General features: G+C 39.5%; 1 protein-coding gene across 3 annotated transcripts in view; it reads left to right on the forward strand.

The window, feature by feature from the left end:
• Positions 1 to 22,312, forward strand: part of GRIK2 (glutamate ionotropic receptor kainate type subunit 2) — a 594,466-nt gene that overhangs the window by 312,055 nt on the left and 260,099 nt on the right. For all 3 annotated transcript variants that reach the window (XM_074948159.1, XM_074948161.1, XM_074948160.1), the window contains exon 10: positions 10,402 to 10,515. In XM_074948159.1, coding sequence (XP_074804260.1) covers positions 10,402 to 10,515 — 114 coding nt within the window. The remainder of the gene's footprint in view (positions 1 to 10,401; positions 10,516 to 22,312) is intronic.

Here is a 22,312-nt window from a genome sequence, read left to right on the forward strand (position 1 = left end):
TACAGCATAAACAATTAAAGCAGAGTGTAAATCAGGAGTCCATCAAGTATCAAAATAGGGAACTTTTATTTTTAACTTTCAGAACTCTAATAGCAACAATCATATGAAACAATCACCCTTTCCGAAATCCACCTTCAAGGACAAGAAGGCATCTGGCAAAACCTCTTATTCAGAGATATAACCATCACAAGAGCCTCACCTAGGTTGAGTGAGTGTCTAACTTGAATCAGAGGTCTTAGTCCAGCTGGGCTCTTAAACTGGAACATTTCCAGGCTGGAATGAGCTCAGGGGGCTATAGACCAGATTTATAGTCCCTTGGCTCCACCTTTTACTGGTTTTAGTTAATCAGTGCTCTCCACTCAATCTGCCTCACTTTTTTTTTCTTTATATATGTATTTGTAAATACATATTTCCTTTCTCATTAAACTGCTTTTCCACCTTACAACTTCCAATCAAGAAGATGTAAAGGGCCAACAGCAACAAAGCACCTAAAATAAAACAAAACAATAAAAACCAACTAATATTGAGTAGGTTTCAGAGTAGCAGCCGTGTTAGTCTGTATTCGCAAAAAGAAAAGGAGTACTTGTGGCACCTTAGAGACTAACCAATTTAGTTTTCCACTCTTCATTCGGGAGTTGCTGTCCTTGCAATACTAAATTCTTAACAGCAGGTGGCACAATATAAAGTTATAAATTGCATTTACAAGCCCCTCATATGACCCAAGATAGAGTCCAGAGGTCTCCAGTAAACACTGTGGCTTCCCTTAGCTCCTGAGAAAGCTTTGCCAAATACTGCCCCAAGGTAAGAATGCCCAAATCTTACTTCTACTATACAGAGCAGAAGAAGTCAATTTTGCAATATGCAACAGGATTCTCATTTCCTTTTTCCATAAAGCTTTATGTATAACTGAATAAAGGAGTTTAATGTAAATAATATTCATTGTTATATTAATCCTATCCCAAATCCACTACTAGAGGCTTCATGTTAGCCTAGTGGCAATGGTACAACCACAGAGCCTCAAACTGGTTATTCCTCAAGCGCGTTTAAGAATGAAGATTTATAGTAGATACTTGATTCAGCAAGAGAGCAAGTGGTATTAGCAGTAACTGAGATATGACCACCAAAGAAACAGACAGTCAATTGCAGAAAATGTTACTTTATCTGTATGAATGCCAGGTGGGATACATATGCTTGAAGTGCAAGCTGACTTCCATTCTGGAAGAAAAAGTGAAGGGTCTGAAACAGTAGGAGAAGCTGAATCAGTTCACGAAGGGAGGGACTGTTATGAGAGATCCAGCCACTTGAGACCAAGGATGGGATGGATATGGTGAAGTATGAAGGGAGACCGACAACAAGGAAGAAGAGAAGGGAAACAGTATAGAACTTGTCAAGGTTCCTTCCCGACTCTGAACTCTAGGGTACAGATGTGGGGACCTGCATGAAAGACCCCCTAAGCTTATTCTTACCAGCTTAGGTTAAAAACTTCCTCAAGGTACAAACTTTGCCTTGTCCTTGAACCCTATGCTGCCACCACCAAGAATGTTAAACAAAGAACAGGGAAAGAGCCCACTTGGAGACATCTTCCCCCCAAGCCCTACACCCCCTTTCCTGGGGAAGGCTTGATAAAAATCCTCACCAATTTGCATAGGTGAACACAGACCCAAACCCTTGGATCTTAAGAACAATGAAAAAGCAATCAGGATCTTAAAAGAAGAATTTTAATTAAAGAAAAAGTATGAGAATCCCCTCTGTAAAATCAGGATGGTAAATACCTTACAGGGTAATCGGGTTCAAAACATAGAGAATCCCTCTAGGCAAAACCTTAAGTTACAAAAAGACACAAAAACAGGAATATACATTCCATTCAGTACAACCCATTTTACCAGCTCTTTAACAAAAGGAAATCTAACGCATTTCTAGCTAGATTACTTGCTAACTTAACAGAAGTTCTGAAGAGCATTCCTGACCTGGTCCCGGCAAAAGCATCACACAAACAGACAGACCCTTTGTCTCTTCCCACCAGCTTAGAAAGTATCTTGTCTCCTCATTGGTCATTTTGGTCAGGTGCCAGCGAGGTTATCTTAGCTTCTTAACCCTTTACAGGTGAAAGGGTTTTGCCTCTGGCCAGGAGGGATTTTATAGTTCTGTATACAGAAAGGTGGTTACCCTTCCCTTTATATTTATGACAGAGCTGTTCAACCTAGTCACCAGCGACACACACTCTGGCCTTCCTGAGTTAGGGAATAAATAGACTAAAAGGAGACTGAGGACAATCAGTCTCCTGAGTAATGATTGAAAGGGAGCCACCAGAAGCAAGAGTTAAAGTTATTTTGACTGGCAAATGGTTGTTATGGAAATATGGTCCAAGCCATCAACAGAGTCATTTTTTTTAACATTCTGGATCCTTAGACAGAAAAAGGAATACTACAAGAAGGGCCAAAGAGAACCTAAATAATGGTAATGAATATCCACTTGTTGCAGTCCACATGGAAGTAAATGAGAAAAGTGGGGCTAATAGTTCTGTAGAATCAAGGATGACTTTAGAGGCATGGGAATAGAACTGATGATGGCAGCAATACAGCTGAGCATCACAGAGAGTCTACCTGTGCCACACGCGAGTGTGAAGAAGGGAGAAGACTGATTCTGGAGAATAGCCAGTGAGTACTAGCTGATGGAACAGAGAGAAGGAGCTTGTTTTTATGGAGCACTACAAGGCTTTCTTTGATGAGAGGGACTGGTCTGCAATAGATCTCCATTTCATCAGAAGAATTAACAAACATAGATTTAAAACTGAGCTTGCTAAATAGATTTTAAGCTAGTTTGGTGGGTATATGATTCCTATTTGATAATGAGAAAGGATGGAAATGATCTACAGACACACACATATGTGTGTGTGTGTGTGTGTATATATATATATATATAACAACAAACATAAGTATTTATGTACTTTACAAGGAATATGGGGAATACATAATAACTAGAAGGGATACAGTTATCAAAGCTGGGTATTATTATTGGTGGGTACCTTGAGGAAGAGATGAAGTAGCACTGTGGGCCTGATCCTGAGAGGTGCTGAGTACCCTCAGCTTTGATTGACATGAGAGAGTTGAGGATGTTCAGACCCTCTCAGGATCAGGCCCTATAATATGTTTCAGAAGCATTCACAAAACCAATGTGATGCAATTTAATAATGAATAACAGTGAAATACTAGGGTTGGATACAGGAAATAAAAATAAAAAAGCAAGCATCTGGTACAGACACAGAGGACTGGAGAAGTATAAGAACAATAAGCAGCATAAACTATGCCAGACAAGCTTGATTGCTTTTTTTTGATAGAAATACAAAATTAGTGGATGAAAGGAATACAGTGGATATAATATGTTTGGACTTCAGTAAAGCATTTGATACTGTATTTCACAATCTTATTTGAAAAATTAATGCAAATTGGCTTAGATAGAAAGTGTCATGTGGATTGAAAGCTGTCTGAAAGACCATCAACAAAACGTATTGATAAATGGCAACATGTTGAACTACAGGAAGTGTCTATTGTCTTCCATAGCTATCTGTGTTATGTATGGCCTTATTAAACATAATTTTTGATCTGGAAGAGGGAGCAAAAAACATGTTAATTAAATTTACAGTTTATACAGTTGAAATTAGGAGATATGAACCACAGTCAAGACAAAAGTGAAACAAAGAGCCGCAGAGATTAGAAATTTGGGAAGAAAATGCAGTCAGAAATTTTTCAGTTTGGAAAAGATTGGAGATATACATCTGGAGGAAAATAATCGAAAACACACATACCTAAGAGGGAGGAGGGAGAAACTTGGGAAGCAGTAAGAGACGGCAAAATAGACATAGTAGGCTATGGAAGTTAAAAAATCTAAAACAAAAAACCACTAGTTTGAGCTGCCTGCTACAAAGGTATCACAGAGCAGGAAGTTAGTAATCCCTTTTTATGTGTTTTATTGTGACCTCACTGAAATATTGCATTCATTTTGGGTTATTACCAAAATATATTGACAAACTGCAGTAAGAACAACAAAAATAATCGGGTGGAGAAATTGGCTTTCATAGAAAATTGAAGAGTTTAAGTATTTTATTTTAGGTAAATAGTGACTGAGAATGATATATTGGTTTATAAGCATTTGAGTACACACAACAAAGATGGGGAAGTGAGTAGAACTATGAAATTAACAAACTGGAAAATTATGGCTATATATTGTGGTAAACTTTCTCACAGTTAGGTGGCTCAAGCAGCAGAATAGCCTTCAAAGAGAAGTGGTGGAAGACCCATCTCTTGGGACTTGTAAAACTGTACTAAATAAAAACCTTAGACAGTGCAGTAGGGAATGATCCTGCATCAGAATGAGCATGCCTAAGGGCTTGTCCATATGGGGACATCCAGGAAAATTAATCTGAATTAACTAAAGGTGTGAATTTGAAGTGGATTAGTTAAACCACATTAAATTCCTGTTGTTCCGAAATAAAATGGCCTTAATTTGGTTTAGTGTAATTATTTTCCAAAGTAATTAAACTGAAATACCACCACTTTAATTCTGCAGGAGAGTGTTCACACAGAGATTTAATATGGCTTAACGAATCCACTTGAAATTCACCTGAAATTAATTGAGATTAATTCTCCTGGATGCTCCCATTTTTGAAAAATATTGGCCTTAGAGAATAACAGACCTGTAAGCAATAAAACACTATGAATGTACAAATAGCAAGAAATGCCAGACAAACCTGATTTTTTAAAATAATACATGAAAATGAAGAATTAGAGTTCAGTAAACAATGTATAGCAGAATCCCCTTAATGAATTTGGACATAGTGAAACCTAAATTAAGTACAGTGCAACAATTTGGGACTGTCAATCTATTATAAAAAGAAAATTATCACCCTGATTATAGTGAAGCATAATTTATAGTAAGGCTGTTCTGCGGGGGGAAAATTATTTTAAGTTGGTCCCCACTATACCTGGACTTTAATATAGCATTTGATACATTGTGTCATGAAATATTACTAGCGAAACAAGAATAAAATTGCCTTGGACAAGAACACTATCAAATGGACTGAAAATTGGCTGAAGGACATGAATATATGGCATGAATTGAGTTGAAAAATATTGTCCAGTATTACACTGCAGGACTTGGTTATATTTAATATCTTCATTAATGACCTGGAAGGAGGAGTGCATGGCACATTACTTAAATTAACAAATATGAAAGTGAGAGGTATATTACTATGCAAATGCCAGAGAGGACAAACAAATGAACAAAAATCTGGAGAGATCAGAAATATGTGCAATAACAAAATGAGTTTCAAACAAGTAAGTTAAATATTTTTGAGGAAAATGGAATATGGAACTCGGAGATTAAATGGGAAGGACTTAAATGGGAAGTAGTAATACCAAAAAGATGATAGCTCAGATTTTGAATAAGCACTATAGAAATGTTTAATAGCTATAAAAAAATGAGAGAGCAGCAAACTATATAGGAGCTTGTCATGTGTTATGGGACAAAAAGCCAATGTGATTTTGGCTGCACATTTGACAAATTTGCATCACAGACCCTCGAGATGATGATCCCTCTTACTGCAACATAAAGGCACCACATCTAGAACAGTACATGCATGTTTGGGCACCTCTGAGTCAGAAAAATGTCAACATTTTGAGGGTAATTCTGAAAATAACAGTGAAAGAGCATTTGGTTATTTATAAAAACGACATTTTATCTACAGTCTAAGTAGGCAATAAATTGCATATAAAGTCTCATTTGACTGACATACAGTAAATTCCTCTGTAGTCTAGACATGAACTCAGCCAAGCTCTGCTTCAAGATGAGTACAATACACGTCTTACAGAGTCTGAGGATTTGTATTAAATCAGATTGTTCCTGGCAAATATAGTAGCTTCGAATGGAATATGAGGGTGTTCAACAGGAGGCTAAAAACTTGATTTCTTACATTTCCACAGAAAGTGGAATAGAATTTTTTCACAAATAATTTTTTGCTAGATTGTTATTGACATGACTAAAAGCAGATCTTTACAACGTGATATGTGGTAACACAAAAAGACCACTTCAAACATTTTGCAGCAGATTTGTTGAGGCTGTTCTGGAGCTTTCAGAAGAACTAAGCTAAATCACTGCATTTTCCCAGATACTTTATATTAGATTACTATAGAATCTGCAGGCCTTCCTTTGCACAGTGATATTTTTCTCCAGACCTTCGACTAACTGTTCATTTGTGAATTCTGATGGTGTTTACATTAGTCTTACAAGGTTTTTTTTTTTTCTGGCACAAATAATTGTGCAAATTCAAACTTATTTTGTTCATGTTTGAAATTCTTTCCATGAACATTTGTGGGAGGAAACTCAGTTACTCTAATCTTTGTGAAAAGTGAATACAAGATGTTTGAGCACAAATGAAGCTAATTCATTTTAAAATGCAAGTGGATATTTCCAGACCATATCTTTTGGTATTTGCTGAACTTTATATTTTTTTGGAGAACACACTGAATATTTTTAGGAGACTTCTGATATCCTTTCAGTTTTTTTATTATGTTTATATTGAGCCAGTGTCAGATAAATGTCACAAAAACCCTGTTAATATTGTAGTGAAAGGATCTATTTGATTGATTGACCCAGTGGAACTGTGTATATACCTGCCTACAAATGACTGATTTCTCTTAGGCATAAGGCATACATTTCTGTTAGTAGAGATTAATTACATAACAATTAAGGCCCTACTTGAATTGCGGGATGATTGTCAAAAAATTGCAGCAGAGTTGCGGACAAGCCATGGAAAAGTAATAATTGCAGTAATAAAGTCTATTACTTTCCTGTGATTTTCTGCTGTCTGCCACCCGGGGCTGAGAGCAGGAACACAAGGCTCAGAGCAGCGGTTCCCACTGTCACCTGCCCATGGCTGAAAGCAAGGGCCTGGGGCTGACAGCACCCCTCCTGCCCCTGGGGGCTCCCACTGTCAGCCCTGCATCCGGCAGGGCTCCCGCTCTCAAAATTGCAGTGGAAGCCTAATATTGTGGAATCTGCAATTTCCGCAATATGTCAAGCTAAATAGACCCTTAATAATAATATAATTCTGAGAGTCAGTAACTGACTGTCTTATCTGTGGTTCAATAAAGATTTCTCCATTTTCTGCTCCTTGTCCCCTTCTGTTATGTTTGGTTCATCTGTCTTAGTATCTTAGCAGCACCCCAAGACCTTTTTGACATTGCTGGCTGCCTTTCTATTGGAGAACAATGTGAAAGTCAATGCTGAATGTTGATCTCCAAGTAGTCCAAAAGCCTAGTTTTTTATAAATATGTATCCTGTAGGAACATACATTTGTAGTTTTCTTTGGCTGCAACTAGAAATTGTGAGTGTTTAGGGCCTGTTTATGCACCCTTATTCACATGAGATTCTCACTCACAAGAGTAATTTAAGTGATGTCATGAGGCTACTCACATAAGGCTACTTATGTGAATAAGGATTTGAAGATTAAATTCTCTTCCACGACTGTCTTAGATCTGATGATAAAGTTTTGCTCATAACTGCAATTGCTACGTAAACCTCCCTTTAAACTTGTACCTTATAATACTCAACATGTTTAGATTGCCATAGAGAGGCTAGATTGCAATTATACATAATAAATTACCTTGGTTTGATTCCACTACATTTTTTGCCTTAAGGGAATTATTTGGTTTCCAGTTTTAATAAACATACATAACTAAATCTATTCAGTTCTTAAGACTGTTTGAGAATTAAAACAATTGCACTAAACAAATTGACTGCTGCGGATTTGGTGCCAACGTTAATCTTCATCTTTTACTTTCAATCATGGAGAAATAGCTTTTAGTAGAATGCTGATATGCTGCATTACTTGCGAACAATAACAGTGTCTGCCATATCTATGGCATAAATTGTTGACGCTTTGCTCACCCAAAAGAGAGAATGTGTAAGATGGCACACCTATGTCAGTCTGGCCCTCCATTTCCTTCAATTTTAAAAATTCTTTATTCACAATTTTCAAAAAAGATAAACAGAATGCAGTAACATGCAACTATCAGTATATCTATTTAGAGAAAATAGTAGGATTTTTTTTTTACACACAAAGAAATTCTCCTTTAAATGATGCAACCACTTATGAGACTAGATAGGTTTGGTTAAGGAAAACCAAAATTCTAATGTGGTAATCCTCAGTGACTCACAAATGTGGTTAGATTAACTGAAACACGTTATGTTCATAGAATCATAGAATATCGGGTTGGAAGGGACCTCAGGAGGTCATCTAGTCCAACCCTCCCTGCTCAAAGCAGGACCAATCCCCAATTTTCGCCCCAGATCCCTAAATGGCCCTCTCAAGGATTGAGCTCACAACCCTGGGTTTAGCAGGCCAATGCTCAAACCACTGAGCTATCCCTCCCCCTGTTGAAAGATGTAGTGGAGGAAATTACTTTAATTGCCTACAGGTATCAGAATTTTTAGGCAGGCTTAATAAAATAAAATATTGTTTCCTGAATTTAAGATTTAAAATGGATAATATATACATATGGAATTCCCATAAGTATCTCCCTAGAGATCTGCATCTGTATTATTCATAGACGACTTTCCTGAGGCGAGGCTATAATCGCTGAATATGCTGGAAAGCTAGTGGAGATTAACCCAACCTAACCCTACCCAATTCAGTCTTGTACTGGAACAGCATTGACAAACCCAGGTCACCCCTAGTCTCAGCCTCCTCTTCCTCAGCTACTACCTTATCTCTCCCCTTCTTGCCAGTTCTCTTCTACAAGTGACCTATCACTGCTTTCCCCAACATCTCTGCACTTTGCCCACCGTTTTATGGGTGGCTGAGTGATGGAGGCAGCAGCAGAAGGAGGCGGGGAGCTGTTCCTTCCCTTCCCTGCCTGGGCTCCTGCTGGTTACTAATCACCCCAGGATTTTGCTGCTTTTTTAGCCAGTGGGTGCCAATTTCTGATTGTCCCCTTGCAACTGATTTCCAGGTTGCGTTGACTGACTGGGCAGCACTGCTTTAGAGCCCTGTGGTCTGGAAATACAGTAATAGTTACTCCCCAAAGGATATTCACATGTACAAACTGAAACATGCTATTATGTAAGGTTATTCAAGTTCCTTACTTACTCAGATTTAAAGGCGCTCCACCTTATTTTCCAGAGGGGTGAGGAAGAGAGCTCACATCAGTGTATGAAAAGTAGCTTAAGACCCTTTCTGAATAAAAACTGCCCTGAGTGGCACTACTGTGTGTGTGTGTTGGGGGGGGAGGGGTGGAGTACAGCACCCTGTGTGTGTGTGTGTAGGGAGTACAGCAGCCCGGGAAGGGGGGTGGAGGGGGTTCAGCAGCAGTGAGGAAAGGGAAAACAAATACTGCTTCCTGAGGGTCTCCCTCCACACCCCTGAGAAAGGGAAAGCGAGAAGCTCAGGGGTGGCAATGGCATGGGAGGTGGAAGGGGAGGGTTGAGAGTCTGACTGGGGTCCCCAGGGGCTGAGGTGTGGCACCACCTCACCAGGCACAGGGATTGATTGAGCCAGTGGTGGGGGTCCCCTCTGACACCGGGCTCAGCTCTCACAGTCTAAGCATCAGGTTGGACACTGACTGGGTGCATCAGGCATCTCTGCCTCAATTTTGTCAGTGTTCTGAGTGGGGATTATACACCATAATGAACTAAAATAAGACAAGGGAACCAAAACAGTCTTACACCTAAAGAGAAGTGCTAAGGTATGGATTTACCACTTGGTTATTCAAATTTTACACTCATGTAATTGTTGATTTTAGTGGGGCTAACACTGGAGTAATGCAGCCCCGTAAGACACAATCTGAACTCCTTACTTCGGCAAAACTGCTATTGACTGTTTCTGGGATAAGGACTTCAAGGCCCTAAGTGTCAGAAGATATATGTACAGAATCTTATCAGCAAATCAATCACATGATTCCACTTAATAAAATTGGAATCTTCCCCATTATATTTTCCCCAAAATATCTTTTTTTGCCCTTATGCTAATTATGATGAGAAGAAGGGATAAATCTATTTTCAGAAGGGCTACTGTATGCTCTGCAAATGAATTCCCCTCTGCTATCAAGTTATCATCAGAGGTGGTTTATCTAGGAGAATGAAAGTTTAAATGGGAAATTAAGCACTCAGAGTGACTTTAGAAATTCTTTGCATCATTTTGCCCTTAATGTCACACTTCACCAGGCACAATTTGAAGTACAGTGAATCATACTTTAAACAAGCAGACTTTAATATAACGGCAGCAGATAATGAAGTAGAGGTGAATAATAAGCGTTAGCAGTCTTAACTTCTCCTTTACAGTATTCTCTCTTAGGTGCCTAATAGAATTGATGGACAATTTATAAAGTGTATATGCTGTTTTTATAGATTGGAACTTGGGATCCAGCAAGTGGCCTTAACATGACAGAGAATCAGAAAGGAAAACCAGCAAACATCACAGATTCCCTATCCAATCGCTCTTTAATTGTTACTACCATCTTGGTAAGTAATTATATTTGCATTCCTTTTCTGGATGTACATAAAAGTGGATAGAAAAAGTTGTACTAATTACATCGGTAATGAATAGTATGTCATGTATTTTACAGTTATTTAGCAATTACTTTGTAATGAATGAGCTACAGTGTTAATTTAGTCACGGATTTTTATTCTGGTCTAAATTGATGTAAATTTACTCTCACTTTAGTGCTATCTCATTTAATAATTTAGGTTTGCTTATTATTGGCAAAAAAATTGGACAAAACAAATTAATCGAGACTTTTTTAATGTCATATTTAGAAAAAAAATGTGTTGATTCAAATCAACTAGAAAGATGATTAGGCCACTGACTCAAATTCAGAACACTGTCCCTACTTTTGTCAGTCGATAATGCCATAAGGTTTTATTGTCACAAACAGTAGCAAGTGTTTTCAGTCTTTTTAATAACAATTATCTTGAAAATTTTAAGTAAGCCTCCTTTTTAATCATATGAAAGGATTTTTATTCTTATCAATTATCTTAAATTAAATGAACAATTTTCCTCAACATTATTTTCATCCTCATTACTAAACTAACACCAGTGAGCCAGGTATTTTAACTTTCTTGTATGTATATTTTTAATGATAACACAAATTAATATTCAGTAATATCTGTACTGTTATTTTAAAACAGTAATTTTAATTTTAACTCAAAAGAAGTTCTCCAAGGGTTTATGCTACTTGACTCCCACCATTCTGCATTTACAGGTATCAGAATGCAACATACTATTCCTTTTATTGGACTAACTTCGGTTGGTGAAAAAGACAAGCTTTTGAGCTTCACAGAGCTCTTCTTCAGTACTCACAGAGAATCACAGCTAAATGCAAAGTGGAATAGATTGTTTAGCATAAGTAGTTAGCAGAGATATGCCTGCTTCTGATGATGAGCTGAGAGAGATTGGGGGTTGTTTGAAGACCAGAAGTGGGGGTTCATTGCTTTCACTTCTGGGCTTCAAACAACCCATCCAACCTCATCATCAGAAGCAAGCTCCCCAGAGACCGGCACATACCAACTCAAAACGTTACAAGATCCTGCCAGAAAAGATAACAATATATAATATATATGATGATATAAGACAAAAACATTGTTTTATCTGAGGATGAACACTTTTCACAAAGCAGTCACTCTTATCTGATCTATCCATCCTCATCCTTATAGGCAACCTGTACAACACTTTCAAAAGAGGAGCCTGAGAGCTTAAATTAATAATTCTGCTAGACACTAAACATCATGGACTGAACAGAGACATTGGGTTTATGGCTTATTAAACCAATCTGAAACCCACTAACCCCATTTTTTTCTTATGACTGCAGAGGTGTTAACGGGCCACTTCACCTGGAATGTGTACTAACTACTTATGCTAAACAAATCTGTTCCACCTGGCTTTTAGCTGTGACACTGGGAGTATCTTTTCCAGACCGGAAGAAGAGCTTTGTGCAGCTTGAAAGCTTGTCTCTCTCACCAACAGAAGTTGGTCCAATAAGATATATTGATACACCTCACCTACATATACACATATATATGTACACACATATATAAGATATACCTCACCTACATTGTCTCTCTAATATCTTGGGCCCGGCACAGCTGCAACTACATTGCATGCACACTATTCCTCTAATTCTGCTGTCCAATCAGAAGGGTGAGGGTTCTGTGTCGAATCTGAACTGACATTCAGACACTTCTGGCAACTTAGGTTTACTTTAAAATTTCAAACTGGATTTTCATAGGTTAATAGATTTATAATGCCAAAAGGGGCCATTGTGCTTATCTAGTCTGACCGCTTTGCATAACACAGGCCATAGTAGTTTACCTAATAATTTTTTGCGTCTTGCCCAAAAACCTGTTTGAACTACAGCATATGTGTTAGAAAAATATTGATTCTTGATGTAAAGACTCCAAGTGATGGGGCCTCAACCAACATCCCTTGGGAACGTGTTCCAATGGTTAAATATCCTCAGTTAAAAATATGCAATTTATTTCCAATTTGAATATAACTAACTTCAACCTCCAGCCATTAGATATTTTTAGAACTTTGGCTGCTATATTTAAAAGAACCCTGCAATATCATTCTCCTCCTGTATAGGTAATTACAGACCATGATCACATCATCTCTTATGTTTCTTCTCCATAAGCTTAAGACTGAACTCTTTAGTCTCTCATTGTAAGATGTGTTTTACAGAATCATTCTTTCACTTCTTCCCTAAGCCCTCTTCAAGTTTTCAACATCCTTTTTAAAAAAACGTGCACTCCAGAAATGAATGCTGCATTCCGGTAATGGTCTCACTAATGCCATATACTAAAGTAATAATGCTCTCCTCCCTGCCCACCCCCAATGCTTCGTTTACATCCAGGTATCATCTTAGATGTTTTTGCCACTATGTCACACTAGGAGCTCGTGTTCAACTGGTATCAATAATGTTTCCAAAATCCTTTCCAAAGTTGCTGTTTTCCAGAAAATATAATACCCAGTCCAATTAGTATGGCCAACCTTCTTTATTCTTAGATGTATGTTCGTGCATACATCTTATGTTAAAAGTCCAGTTGTTTGAGTGCATCCATTTTACCAAGCAATTCAGATTGCTCTGTATCAGTGACTTGGCCTCCTCATTATTTACTACCCAACCAATCTTTGAATCATCAGCCAAATTCATCAGTAATGATTTTATATTTTCTTCCATATCAGTGATAACAATATTGATCCATGAACCAAACCCTGCAGGACCCCACTAGAAACATCCCCTCTAACTGGCGATTCTCCGTTAACAATTATATTTTGAGATCTATGGGTTAGCAAGATTTTAATCAATTTAGCATATATGTCATATTAATTTAGTAGAATGGTAATTATTTTAGTCAGAATGCTGGCTTTGCAAAAAGGTAAAATCCATCAGTGCAACTAGTGGCTTTGCCTGTATGTGCTAGAGGTGTGCATTAGAATGGCCACATAAGTTTTTGTAACTGGGGCAAATTCCCGGTGTAGACAAGAGCTACATTTTCTTCAGGGTAATTTTTGGTTGCTGGTTGTGTAAACATCTGTCTTCATCCCACACTTCCAGATGGAATGCATAATTAAGAAAAGAAATTGGAGGATATTCAAATGGGTGTTACTAGCTGCTCATTTGTAGTGCAGTAATTCCCTTTTTACACCTTAATTACTGTTTGCTGAAGGCTTGGGTAACTGTAATAACTCTTGTTAACTGAAAACAAAAGAAACGGGGAGGGAGGTGCTCAAAATAATTAAAGGTCCAAAAGCCTCTTCTGCGCCTTTTGATATATAAGTAGGCTTGGAAAGATTATATTTTTATCAGTAAAAGTTGGTAAATGTCGACTTCACCGTACACACACAAACTGACAAAAAAGATTTCCATTGATAATTTAAATTTACAGGTAGGCAAAGTAAGAAAAATGCTGCTTTTATAATGATTATAGTTTGGTTGAGGGATATTTACTTTGTCCATTTTGACATGTGATATTGACATTTTGTGTTTTAGTGTTTTGCAAAGCTTTAACATTTTGAATGTCAATGTCTATTGTCATTAAATAATTATTGTCTGTCTCCCTCCCATAGTTTCCCACAAATCTGAAGACTTAAATTGATAAAAATCAGAATTTTGTGCAACTGTGAAAATTTAAACAAATACAAATAAAAACTGCTTACAAATTAACCTCAATATTATCCATCAAAATTATAACAAATAAAAATTGAATTCTGCCAAGTGTATAAATATGGTGGTTTGTTTTGAATGCACAAAGAGTAGGTGTGGTGCCTTGCATTTGTGGCATCATTTCTTTGTGTTTAATCAGTGTATTCGTACGTAAGACACATATTATTGTCTCTATTCTCCGGACAGTCAACAATGTGGGCAAGAGATTTTTTTTTCTCTTTTTATTTCACCATATTATACTAGTGAAGTTTCAGCTATACAGCCCACTGTAAAAGACTGCATGTATGGAACAAAGCTGTCAAAAATAATGGAAAAGTTAAAATCACAGAGGAGAGTACTAGCCAGTTATAGCTTTAAGGATCCCTGCAAAAGTGTCTGTAGCAGGTTCTAGAATAGCAACCAACCTAATTTAGAGGCCCATGTTTGTTGTGCTGCTACTCCTGTTAACATTTCTGCTTTGTCCAGTGTCACTAAGGTACCGTCAAGGAAGAATATAGCCTCTGAAGGGCAGTGTGGTATCAGTGCTGCTGAAAACTGGGGAAAACAAAGATAGTGTGGAAAACTACACAGCTGGCATGCCAGATGTATGCCATTGCTGATCCATCTGTAACACATGGTATATGCCAGCCACTTTGCTAGATACTACATCGATAGGCAGGGAATCTGAGAGAGAGAATCTCCAGTGCAACTATAGAAATGCAAAGATATAGCATGGAAAACCATCGTTTTCGCTTTATTTCTGCACTTTTGTTTCCTTTCTCGCATTTTAAAATATTGTTAGAAAAGACTACTTGGCTCAATTACCCTGACAGCATGGATTTTGCAGCAGGGCTAATATCTCATTTAAATCAGCCCCATTACTGCACTGTGTATGTATTATGTGCATGGATGATACCTTGGTTATTTTCCTTGGCTGTCTGGTCTGCTTGCCAAGAGCTGTTATTTTTAAGAACCTTATTTCTGCTTGTTTCACTGCCTTCTAAAATTCCAAACAGTGCTCTGTTTTCCTTTTATATAGTAAAGGTGGTTGCAGGTAGTTTAAAGATTGTGACTATGACCTGCCTCCTACCTTGTCTTTTGTAAATGGCTATATATGCCCAGAGCAAAAATAAACAAACTGGCATTTCATAGATTCTAAGGCAAGAAGTGACCACTGCGTAGCACAGGCCATAGGAAGCAAAGGCTACCAGGGACCTTCAGGTATATCAGCACTGCAGGTGGGAGTAAGTCTCCCAGCCCATGCAGAGAAACTCATAGCTCGAGCTATCACGCTAAGAATAGCAGTGTGGACATTGCAGGGTAGACATAACCCACTGTCCAGTGTAAGCCCAGGGTTAGTAGAACTTGAGTTAGCAGACTCTGAGTTTGTTAACCTAGGCTTGAGCATCTGTACTCATTTGCAACCCCAGGTTAGAATTGTTGAACGCTATCCCAAACTTATCATATCCCATATCCCATATCCCAAACTTATCATATCTCATATCCCAAACTTCCTAGCACCTCCCAAAATGTAGCCACACTAGCCCTGTTCATGGTGCAGTGTGGGAAAACTTGATTGTCCACCAAACTTGATTGTCCAAAGGACATAGAAAGTCAGCCCATGGGATTGTGGGATACTTTTGGCCGACTCCAGAGCACGAGTCAAGGAGGGCTACACCTAAACTGATGGGTCCCAGCTTGACTCAGGTTCAAACACTCCACCCCTGTGAGGTCCTGAGACTCTGGGTTAGCACAATTTGTTTGTAGACAGAAGGGGGGTTAGACCTGAGCTTGAGTTCGAACCCTGAGCTTACATTGCAGAGTAGACATACCCTATGGGTCTGAGTTTGGGTGGCTAGACTGAGTCTTCGCTGGAGCTGCAATGTTCACACTTCTATTTTTAGCATGCTATCTCAAGCCCTGCTAGCATGAGTTTGGCTACCTCGGGTTGGGAGGCATTCTCACAGCTGCAGTGTAGACTACTCCAGAGCCAGGACTTCCATGCTCCTGGGCTGCTCACCTTCTTACCTGATTGACTGCCTGAGCTCCAAGAAGCTTGGAGAGCCTTGGAAACTTTTCAAAAAAGATCAAAACTAAATGTCAGAATTCTTTTTCTGTGGAAATATTGAAATTTTGGGGTTTGATCCATTCTGGAATGTTTGTAGTGTGTGCTGTGTGGTTTTTGTTTGTTTTTTGTTTTTGAATTTCCCACTGAATGGAAATTCCAGTTTCTGGCCAGCTCTAGTTCTGATAAATCCTCTGAGAACTTCACAGTCTGTTGCTGAGGTCACCTTAAACATATTAAATGCCTTTGTTTGCATAATTTGTCCATGGACTGAGGGAACTCAGGAACTGAGGAAGTTTTTGGAAAGCGTAGGGGACAATTTCCTGGTGCAAGTGCTAGATGAGCCAACTAGAGGGGGAGCTTTTCTTGACCTGCTGCTCACAAACAGGGAAGAATTAGTGGGGGAAGCAAAAGTGGATGGGAATCTGGGAGGCAGTGACCATGAGATGGTCGAGTTCAGGATCCCGACACAGGGAAGAAAGGTAAGCAGCAGGATACGGACCCTGGACTTCAGGAAAGCAGACTTCGACTCCCTCAGGGAGCGGATGGGTAGGATCCCCTGGGGGACTAACATGAAGGGGAAAGGAGTCCAGGAGAGCTGGCTGTATTTCAAGGAATCCCTGTTGAGGTTACAGGGACAAACCATCCCGATGAGTCGAAAGAATAGTAAATATGGCAGGCGACCAGCTTGGCTTAATGGTGAAATCCTAGCAGATCTTAAACATAAAAAAGAAGCTCACAAGAAGTGGAAGGTTGGACATATGACCAGGGAAGAGTATAAAAATATTGCTCGGGCATGTAGGAATGAAATCAGGAGGGCCAAATCGCACCTGGAGCTGCAGCTAGCAAGAGATGTCAAGAGTAACAAGAAGGGTTTCTTCAGGTATGTTGGCAACAAGAAGAAAGCCAAGGAAAGTGTGGGCCCCTTACTGAATGAGGGAGGCAACCTAGTGACAGAGGATGTGGAAAAAGCTAATGTGCTCAATGCTTTTTTTGCCTCTGTCTTCACTAACAAGGACAGCTCCCAGACTGCTGCGCTGGGCATCGCAACATGGGGAGTAGATGGCCAGCCCTCTGTGGAGAAAGAGGTGGTTAGGGACTATTTAGAAAAGCTGGACGTGCACAAGTCCATGGGGCCGGACGAGTTGCATCCGAGAGTGCTAAAGGAATTGGCAGATGTGATTGCAGAGCCATTGGCCATTATCTTTGAAAACTCGTGGCGAATGGGGGAAGTCCCAGATGACTGGAAAAAGGCTAATGTAGTGCCAATCTTTAAAAAAGGGAAGAAGGAGGATCCTGGGAACTACAGGCCAGTCAGCCTCACCTCATTCCCCGGAAAAATCATGGAGCAGGTCCTTAAGGAATCAATCCTGAAGCACTTACACGAGAGGAAAGTGATCAGGAACAGTCAGCATGGATTCACCAAGGGAAGGTCATGCCTGACTAATCTAATCGCCTTCTATGATGAGATTACTGATTCTGTGGATGAAGGGAAAGCAGTGGATGTATTGTTTCTTGACTTTAGCAAAGCTTTTGACACGGTCTCCCACAGTATTCTTGTCAGCAAGTTAAAGAAGTATGGGCTGGATGAATGTTCTATAAGGTGGGTAGAAAGTTGGCTAGATTGTCGGGCTCAACGGGTAGTGATCAATGGCTCCATGTCTAGTTGGCAGCCGGTGTCAAGTGGAGTGCCCCAGGGGTCGGTCCTGGGGCCGGTTTTGTTCAATATCTTCATAAATGATCTGGAGGATGGTGTGGATTGCACTCTCAGCAAATTTGCGGATGATACTAAACTGGGAGGAGTGGTAGATACGTTGGAGGGCAGAGATAGGATACAGAGGGACCTAGACAAATTGGAGGATTGGGCCAAAAGAAACCTGATGAGGTTCAATAAGGATAAATGCAGGGTCCTGCACTTAGGACGGAAGAACCCAATGCACAGCTACAGACTAGGGACCGAATGGCTAGGCAGCAGTTCTGCGGAAAAGGACCTAGGGGTTACAGTGGACGAGAAGCTGGATATGAGTCAGCAGTGTGCCCTTGTTGCCAAGAAGGCCAATGGCATTTTGGGATGTATAAGTAGGGGCATAGCGAGCAGATCGAGGGACGTGATCATTCCCCTCTATTCGACATTGGTGAGGCCTCATCTGGAGTACTGTGTCCAGTTTTGGGCCCCACACTACAAGAAGGATGTGGATAAATTGGAGAGAGTCCAGCGAAGGGCAACAAAAATGATTAGGGGTCTGGAACACATGACTTATGAGGAGAGGCTGACGGAACTGGGATTGTTTAGTCTGCGGAAGAGAAGAATGAGGGGGGATTTGATAGCTGCTTTCAACTACCTGAGAGGTGGTTCCAAAGAGGATGGTTCTAGACTATTCTCAGTGGTAGAAGATGACAGGACAAGGAGTAATGGTCTCAAGTTGCAGTGGGGGAGGTTTAGGTTGGATATTAGGAAAAACTTTTTCACTAGGAGGGTGGTGAAGCACTGGAATGCGTTACCTAGGGAGGTGGTAGAATCTCCTTCCTTAGAAGTTTTTAAGGTCAGGCTTGACAAAGCCCTGGCTGGGATGATTTAATTGGGGATTGGTCCTGCTTTGAGCAGGGGGTTGGACTAGATGACCTCCTGAGGTCCCTTCCAACCCTGATATTCTATGATTCTATGAATTCGGGAGTTATGTGGCTTTGTACATACATGTCTTATACGTTTGTGATGCCTTATAATTAGGCCTCTGATGTGAAAGCTATCTAATGTTTGGTTCAACCTTTATGATGGTGATAGCTCCATAATGACATTTATTTATCTGTGATGAGTGTCAAAGTATGACATCACTTGTGTATTTGAAATGCCCCCTATATTTTGAGTAATTGTCCCAAATGGTTGTCCTCACTTTCGGCTGAGATGTGTTTTTCCAGCAACTGCATATAATGGGCAGGTATAGTTTGCTGATGTGATAGAAACTATTGCATTTCATTCTACGTGTTATAGGAGTGTGCAAGTCAGTCTTTAGCAAGAATAAAATACTTTATTTAGCTACTTTTCTATTTTTCACATTTTTTTAAAAAAGCAACATTTGAATTTTAACATATTTCTTCACTGTTAATATCTGAAACAAAAAAAGCAATTAAAGATCAGGTTTTTTCTTAAAATAGGACAATTTTAGAATGAACACAGACCTATTGTCAGGCAAATGTCCATTTTTCAAGAAGAAACCATCATTTTTACAAATTTGAGTGTTTTCAACATTTTTTATTTTGATTTGAATATTAAACACCTAATATTTTCTTTAGTTTTACACCATAGCTCCCAACCTGTGGAAACTAGGTATGCATTATATGTATCCATGCAATATTCCATACGGAATTACATTAGGGATGCAAACAGGATGTTAGGAATCATTAAAAAAGAGATAGAGAATATCTTATTGCCCTTATATAAATCCAAGGTACGCCCATATCTTGAATACTGCGTACAGATGTGGTCTCCTCATCTCAAAAAAGATATACGGGCATTAGAAAAGGTTCAGAGAAGGGTAACTAAAATGATTAGGGGTTTGGAACGGGTCCCATATGAGGAGAGATTAAAAAGACTAGGACTTTTCAGCTCGGAAAAGAGGAGACTAAGGGGGGATATGATAGAGATATCTAAAATCATGAGTGGTGTGGAGAAAGTGAATAAGGAAATGTTATTTACTTGTTCCCATAAATATAAGAACTAGGGGCCACCAAATGAAATTAATGGGCAGCAGGTTTAAAACAAATAAAAGGAAGTTCTTCTTCACACAGTGCACAGTCAATGTGTGGAACTCCTTACCTGAGGAGGTTGTGAAGGCTGGGACTTTAACAGGGTTTAAAAGAGAACTGGATATATTCATGGAGATTAAGTCCATTAATGGCTGTTAGCCAGGATGGGTAAGGAATGGTGTCCCTAGCCTCTGTTTCTCAGAGGGTGGAGATGGATGGCAGGAGAGAGATCAATGGATCATTACGTGTTAGGGATTCACTCCCTCTGGGGCACCTGGCATTGGCCACTGTTGGCAGACAGTATATTGAGCTGGATGGACCTTTGGTCTGACCCAGTATGGCCATTCTTATGTTCTTATATGTAAAACCTAGTTTTACAAGAATTTCTTCCACATTTGTGAGAAAAAGGATATTTTTTTTTCATGTGCAAGGAACTGCAGTCTTATATTTAATGTCTGCTTTTTCCTCTTTCATTCCATGACAGTTGTGCTGCACACCGAGGAAAGAATTTTTTATCTAGCCTTCACAGTTCATTTGCTGATCATTTAGTTGTGTGGTCAAGCAACCTATTTTGAGAAATTGATTAATCAAGTAATTGATATCTGCTGGGTGTTTTAACTCTAGAAAATTGCTTGTATTTCCTCAAAAGACTACCAGTAATTTATTCTAATTTAACATGGTGGTGTCTGTCAGGAAAGGTCTTCCTAGCAGACAAATTGTAGTCTTGACAATTACTCCATACATTATGGTGCTCAAAATATGAAGAACTTGTGTTGAAAATCTCCCTTGTGCTGAGACCCAGCACAATGGCTGTGTACCATGTAAGCCTTCAGAAGACGGTTTAAGTGTAACTTACATGATGCACAGAGCCTGTGCTGACCCACTGGACAGACACAAATTTAATCTATAATGTATATGTTCTATGTTACTCTTAAAGATATACACAAGGGTTGAAAGGAACCTGAGTGTATGAAGGAATGCAGTGGCATTAGTACAGACTACAGTAGTTTGGAGTCAGTGCAACAAAATAAAATAGTTATTTTTCTCCAATATATACCTTCTAATGAAAATCACTTGCTGAGCTAAAGGATCACATGAGCTTTGGGAGAAAGGATGTCCATGCAGTTAAGGCTCTGAATAGTGAATCAGAAGTGTTTGCTCTGATTTCCAGGTCGGTAACACACATACTAAAGGACATTGGACCAGTTATCCATGATTTCATTGGTGCCTCAGTCCCCTGTATCTGAAATGGACATAATTCTTTCCTCCTCACAGGAATATTGTGGGGATCAGTTCGTTACTGACATATCACGTGGAGTCTGGAAGGGTTCTGTCCTGGATCTGGTACTATTCAGTATTTTAATTAATAACTTGGTGTGTATGCCTATAAAATTTGCAGATGACACCAAGCAGGGCACTTTGGATTAGAATTCAAAATAATGTTGTCAAATTGGAGAATTGGTCTGAAATCAACAAGATGACATTCAGTGAAGACAAGTGCAAAGTAGTAGACCAGGGGTCGGCAACCTTCAGCACGCGGCCCATCAAAGTAATCCACTGGCAGGCCGCAAGACATTTTGTTTACATTGACCATCTGCAGGCACGGTTCGCTGTTCCCGGCTAATAGGAGCTGTGGGAAGTGGCGGCCAGCTCGTCCCTCACACTGCTTCCCGCAGCCCCCATTGGCTGGGAACAGCGAACCGTGGCCAGTGGGAGCTGCAGGGGCTGTGCCTGCAGACGGTCAATGTAAACAAAATGTCTCCTGGTCCACCACTGGATTACCTTGATGGGCCACATGCCAAAGGTTGCCAACCCCTGTAGTAGACTTAAGAAATAAAAATGAAACACAGAACTACAAAATAGGGAGTAACTGGTTAGGCAGTAGTACTGCTGAAAAGGCTATAGAGCAGTGGTTTTTAACCTGTGATCCATGGACCCCTGCAGGTCCACACACTATGTCTAAGATTTCCAAAGGGGGCTGCACCTCCATTTGAAATTTTTTAGGGGTCCACTCATGGAAAAAAAAGGTTGAAAACCCCTGCTATCAAGATTATAATGGACCGCAAATAGAATATGAGTCAACAGTGTGATTCAGTTGGGGAAAAGGCCAGTATCATTCTTGGGGGTATTAACAGGAGTTTATTATGTAAAACATGGGAAGTAATTGTCCCATTCTACCTGAGTACTGTGTCCAATTCTGGGCACCACATGTTAGTTAAGATATGGACAAATTGGAGGGAGTCTGGAAAAGGGCAACACAAAAGGTAAAAGGTTGAGAAAACCGGACCTATGAGGAGAGGTTAAAAAC

Source organism: Natator depressus, chromosome 3 (assembly GCF_965152275.1).
Source record: "Natator depressus isolate rNatDep1 chromosome 3, rNatDep2.hap1, whole genome shotgun sequence".
Classification (NCBI taxonomy): domain Eukaryota; kingdom Metazoa; phylum Chordata; order Testudines; family Cheloniidae; genus Natator; species Natator depressus.